This window comes from Nuphar pumila, chromosome 9 (genome assembly GCF_984573655.1).
Source record: "Nuphar pumila chromosome 9, dmNupPumi1.hap1.1, whole genome shotgun sequence".
Taxonomy (NCBI): Eukaryota; Viridiplantae; Streptophyta; class Magnoliopsida; order Nymphaeales; family Nymphaeaceae; genus Nuphar; species Nuphar pumila.
The window spans coordinates 43,443,178-43,449,708 of NC_143257.1; the positions used below are offsets into that span (position 1 = coordinate 43,443,178).

Here is a 6,531-nt window from a genome sequence, read left to right on the forward strand (position 1 = left end):
CCCCCTCTCATCCTCTCTCAAGTCCATCCTCAACCCCACCATACCGACCCCGACAAAACAACAAAATATTTGGTGGGATGAGAGAATGGTGGGCTAGAGAAAGAAGAGAGAGAAAGCCACACCTACCCAAAGATAAAAAAAAAATGCGAAGAAAAGATACTTTATTCGAGAGCTAGTTTAAAGAACAAGTCCCATCTCTGTCCTCTCAACCCACCAAAATCTCTTCTTTGTCAGCTGCAAAACAAAAATGTATCATACAAGTGTCACGCTGGTTTTATCGTACTTGATTTTTGGGTTTTACCTTGGCCAATAAATCGTTCTCCAAGTTTTGTTGTAAGAGTGAATCTCAGAAACAACTCCCTACCAAGTTTGGTGGAGAAACCACCGAGAGAGACTCCCACCCTCCTCTACGAGTGAAACTACCAAGATTTGTTGTAAGAGTGAATCTCCTTCTCTTCCCCAATAAAAGCCCACTCCCACCCTCCAGTCCTGCCTCCTTCAATTCAACCAACGTCCTCTTCCTTGCTTGCCAATTTTCAAAACCATGAGTTCCGTGGCCGAGGACACGAAACCTACCACTCCGGCCAATTTTTGGGGAGACATGCCGGAGGATGAGTACTACTCCTCCCAGGGGGTCAAGAACACTCGATTCTACTTCAAGACCCCGAACGGTAGCCTCTTCACCCAGTCGTGGCTGCCCGTCGACGGCCCCATCCACGGCATCGTCTGCATGACCCACGGATACGGCAGCGACACCGGCTGGCTCTTCCAGAAGATCGGCATCTCCTACGCCCGCTGGGGCTACGCCGTCTTCGGCGCCGACCTTCTCGGCCACGGCCGCTCCGACGGCCTCCGCTGCTACCTCGGTGACCTCCCCAAGATCGCCTCCTCCTCCCTCCTCTTCTTTCAGTCCGTCCGCGACTCCTCCGCCTACCTCGGCCTCCCACACTTCCTCTTCGGCGAGTCTATGGGAGGAGCCGTCACCATGCTCATGTACCTGCAGGACCCCGACGGCTGGTCCGGCCTCATTTTCTCCGCCCCTCTCTTCGTCATGCCCGAAGACATGAAGCCCTCCAAGCTCCGCCTCTTCCTCTTCGGCCTCCTCCTCGGCTTCGCCGACACCTGGGCTGCCATGCCCGATAAGAAGATGGTGGGCCGGGCCGTCAAGGACCCCGAGAAGCTGAAGATCATCGCCTCCAACCCCCGGCGGTACACCGGCCCCCCCAGGGTCGGCACCATGAGAGAGCTCTCTAGGGTGTGCGACTACATCCAGGCCAACTTCCACAATGTCAGGGCGCCCTTCCTCACCGTCCACGGCACCGCCGATGGGGTCACGGCGCCGGACTCCAGCACCCTCCTCTACGACAAGGCCTCCAGCGACGACAAGACGCTCAAGCTCTACGACGGCATGTACCACTCGTTGATCCAGGGCGAGCCTGATGAGAACAGCGAGAGGGTGCTCTCCGACATGAGGGAGTGGCTCGATGCCAGGGCCAAGAAGGGTTCCTCTGGACTCGGCCAGGCTTGAGCCTTTGTTCGTTCCTGGTGGGTCTGGTAGGTTTGGTTGGTAGACTCGGGGGTTTCTTTTTCTGGGTTTTTTTTTTTCTTTTCTCAAGGCTAAGCTGATGATTGTATGCATTTTAATTGAAAATTTAAAAATCAATGTGAAGCTAAATCTCCTCCTCACAGTTAGAAGGGGAAAATTTGATATACGAAGAGGTGATTATCAAAATCATCAGTACGTATAAAAACTTGTTTTGAGCGGGCTTTGTTATCAAAATCTACTCGTTATTGATTATCGTTATTAATTTTTATTACTACTTTTATCGTTGTCCGTATAAGAAATTATGTGTTTGGTGGGTGGGTAGCGCTGTAGTGGTGCGCGGTTGGTGCAGATAAAGTTTGAGTGCCAAATAATGCGGGAGAGGTCGGGTTATGTTCAATATCACGGAAACTGGTCATGCTAAATTCTTACCGCAAACTTGTCCTATTTGGTGGTCCCCGAGCTAAAAAAATAAATGCCTCGTTTTATCCTGTCTCCTCGCCACGTTTGAACCTAAACGGACACATTTATGTTAATAATAAATATCACCAAGTTTTAGCGATATTGTACATAACCGTCGGTTTGGCAGACTTGGGTTTTTCATTTTTTTTCCCTTTTCCTTTTCGTGAAAAAGATGACTAGAGTATGAAATTTATTTAACACTTAAAATCAGTGTGAAGCCAGGCTCCTGAAGTTTTGGAAAGGAAAAAATACTACATATAGAGGTGGTCATTATAATCATCATTATGTGTAAAAACTTGTTTAGAACAGATTTTGTTATAAAACATCGCATGTTATATATACATTATTGCGGTTATTCTTGTTGTTGGAATAAGAAATGGTGTTGGGTGGTGTGATTGTTGTAATTTTTTTTTTCTTTTTCTTTTTTTTTTCTTTCCTCCTTTTGAGAGGAAAAAGCAGAAGAGATAGTGAGAGAAAACCCTTTGCAAGGTCTTACTTGGCCTATTTGAAAGAAAAATAGATTTTAAAATTTACTCGTCTCTGTTTTCAAATTTTACGGAAAAATGAAGAGACGGGATTCGCTCGTCGGTATGAGGTTCAATCGTTCTTGGTGCCTTTACCAGGAGTAATTGAACCAAGGATTGAATTCATGCCTTTGCTTTGCTTAAATTTGTCTGAGTGATTATTCTGAAATCCTAAATGTACATAAAATCATGTTTTTGCTGTAATGTATGCTTTTGAAAAGAATTTTAGATTTTTCCAAGTGATTTTGAAACAGGTTAGAAAATATCCTTTAGAAAATAGTTTAGAAATTGAATTTGTTTTGAAAGGATTAAAATTTTGAATCTAAAAACTTGAGATTGAAGTGAATTTGAAATTGAAAAGAAAATTAAAAGTTGAGACTTTGAAGCAATCTTAAAATTTGATTTGATGTTTGAAATCAGATTCAAATTTTGAATTGAAAATCCAAAGTAAATTCCAAAATTAGATTGAGAATTTGGAATAAGATTCAGAATTTGAAATTGAATATAATTCAAAATTTGGAATTTTGAAAATGAAACTCGAAAGTTTGATTTTGAAAGTTTTGAAATTGGGAATGAATTTGGAAATTAAAATTTGGATTTGAAATTAGAATTAGAATTTGAATTTGAATTTGAAATTGGAATTTAAAAATAAATTTAAAGATTGAAAACTTAGAATTTAAAAATAAACTTTGAAATTTGGATTTCGAAATTTAGAATTGGAAATTAGACTTGGAATTTGAAATCAGAATTGAATTTGAAAATTAGAAATTCAAAGTAAATCTCAAAATTTTGATTTGGAGTTTCAAGGTGAATTTCAAACTTTGACTTAGAATTGAATTGAAAATTAAAACTCAAAAATTGAATTTATAATAGAATTCAAAAATTTGAAATGAAAATATTGAATTTGAATGAAATTTGAAGTCAAAGTGTGAAATCCAAGAATATAAAGTTCAGAAATTGAAATTTGGAATTGGAAATAAAATTTAAAACTGAATGAAATTGAAAATAAAAGGATAAATCTGAATTTATAAATATAAGTTGAAAAATGGTTTTGAATTTAGAAATGAAAACTGTATTTTTGAAAATTCATTTCAAAATCACTTGGAATTTTGAAATAATTTGAAAAGATGACAAATAATGATGCAAAATGATGAATGTATTGAAAGAATTTGTTTAAAATTGAAATTTTAAAAGCAAATCTCATTCTTTAATGGAATTGAAATAAGATTAAATTGTAATATATTCATGACTATGGTCATAAACGTATTTTAATTTAATCTTCATTTAAATTCCAAGAAAGAAATAAAATTAATTTTTGTGCTTTTATAGAATTAAAGCAGGATTAAATTTCAATATATCCATGACTATGGCTACAAATATATCTTGATTTGATCTTTAGTTTGTATTCTGATAAAAGAAGAAAAGATATTTTTGAAAAATATGATGATTTTTAGAAAGGACCCAAAGTGTAGGTCAAATTTTATTCCATAAAAGATAAAAATCCTAAGTATTGTCCACATTTTGACTATGACCATAAATGTGAATCATTTACTTAAGATTAATTACCTTTTATTAGAATAGTGCATGTGTCATTCGTGCCTCACCATTGTGCTTTTTGAAAAAAAATAAAGGAAAATGAAATGCTACAAACAATTATGAGAATTAAAATTGCAACTATATGCTCATACATTCTATTCTAAACAGAAAAATAGAAATTCTTATTAATCTAGAATTATTACAGTCTTAAATTGAAATTTAAATAATAAAATTCCTAATCTAAGAAAGGAAATCAAAATCTCCCAAGCTTTTCCGGTGAATATCAGTTAGTACAAGGCAAAATGCAGAACTAACATGTCTATGCTTATGAAGAATGCATATGCGTGTGCCTAAGTGCTATGCTTATGCTAAATGAGGAATGCATATGCCTAAGTGCTATGCTTAATACATATGCATGTGCCTAAGTGCTATGCATATGTTAACGAAGAAGTGCATATGCATATGCCTAAGTGCTATGCATATGTTAATAGAGAAATGCCTATGCAAGGTCTATGCCTAACTGCGCATGAATAGGTGACATGCATAGGTGAATGATATAATATTATATAGGTAACTGGATGTTGAAATATACAGGAGGTGAGGTGTTGTTTCTGTATGTAAATGCAGAGATACATATATTGTATATTAGAAATACATACACTGCATAGGGCCTAATGACAAATCACTAACAATAAACTTAAGCACTAAATAAACATATATTAATGTTAATGTTAATTATGCTAAGTATGCAGCAAATGAAAAATGACAATGAATATTATGATGCTGGATGTGTAGGGAATGATACCAATATGCAGGTGGCTGTTATGCTGGAAATGACAGTGATATGGATGCTTGCTGAATGTAGATGCAAGAGGCACAGGCGACAGTGGATAGTGCATCTGAGGTGAATGTGAATATGCCTGACTAATGTGAGTCGGTGCAGGTGAGCAATGTGCCTAAGCATGTGATGTTCAAATAAATAATTAATCTAATTTACTGTACTGTGCAGATGATGATGCTCATTGGACTGGGGGAGGAGCATACAAGCTTCTTAGACTGAAGCATAATGCATCATAGTAGAGAGTTCATTCTGCATCATAATTGTTTTCCCCATGCTTAATGTAGGAATTCAGTTGAGATTTTGCAGAAGGCAGATACACAAAGTCACATTTCTGCAACCTATTGGGGGCTCTTTACTTCATGTTTTGGCTCTACAAAATTTTGACGTAGATGCCCATCATGAGATCGCTTCATTGATACTGAGTTGCCACATTCAAGGGAACCAGGGGCGAGCTTGAATTCCTTACAGTAGCCTGCTTACTTTTTGAGTCCTTCAGTTATGTATATCTTTCAACCCATCTTGAGGTTGTTTCAGACAAAACAAGCCTCTTCAAAACTTTATGAGCTTCAATACTTGCCCCGGGGAAAGAAAGATCAGAGACACCCTCATAGAGCAACCTCTGATAAATCTAATTTCTTACTGATTTGTCTGTGCTGCTTATAGCTTGGACAATAAACAGGTAATATGCAGGTGACTGAGGTGTAAGTGCAGAGTGCAGGGTGTGGCTGAGGCAGGACATGGAAATGGAGTGAGTGCTGCATATGGAGCTTTGGTGGCTGAAGCTTTACAATGAGGTTCTTCCCAACGGGTTGGTGCTATATATGAAAGTGTTGTGTATAAGATAAAATATAGATGTGGAGTGATGCTGTATGAAAGTGATTCATAAGGATAGAAGGATATTGATATGTGGGGGTAGTGATGCTATAACAAACGAGGTGTAGGAAGTGAAGTGTAATGATGTGCTGATATGCAGGGAGTGAAAGTGCAAATGCAGAGGTGGCAGTGAAGTGCAGAAGGGTAGGGAATAAACAGTGACGTGCTGAATGCAAATGCAAATTGGTTTCTGCAACTTAAGCATTCAACAAAGTCGATTTCTATGAATTGATTTCTGCAAGTGCTACTGCTAAATGCAAATATCTACTGCTAAATGCAAATGATAATGCTATGACTAAATGGCAGATACAATGTGAAATACAAGGATGAAATGCTCTACGACATACACAATGTGTATTGCTATTGTGAAATATAATTCAGCTGCTAATTGAAAATGTAAAATTAGCAAATGTAAAACATGAAATGCAAATGTAAAACATGAAATGCAAATGTAAAACAAGAAAAACAGGAGAAAAAAGAAAAGAAAAGAAAGAAAAACAAAATGTAATTGAAATCAAACTACTTCTAAGTTACTGTCTGAATGGATGATATTCATTAAATGAAAGGATGTTATGTTGTTGATGATGTTCACCAGAATGGATACATATATGATGCTAAGTAGAATCGGCAACAATATCCACGAGTGGTCGCAAGAATTCAGGAAAGAAAGTAGTGAATGCAATGTGATCTGCTAATGTAATACACATGACTAAACTGTGATACATATGAAGAATTTGTGTATGCATTTGCAA

At 37.7% G+C, this 6,531-nt stretch overlaps 1 protein-coding gene across 1 annotated transcript; it reads left to right on the forward strand.

Annotated features, from left to right (window-relative positions):
• The first annotated feature begins 477 nt into the window (after positions 1–477).
• LYSOPL2 (lysophospholipase 2) lies at positions 478–4,376 on the forward strand. The gene has a single exon (XM_090016892.1). The coding sequence runs from the start codon at positions 545–547 to the stop codon at positions 1,526–1,528; it is 984 nt and encodes a 327-aa protein (XP_089873018.1). The 5' UTR covers positions 478–544; the 3' UTR covers positions 1,529–4,376.
• Positions 4,377–6,531: the final 2,155 nt, after the last annotated feature.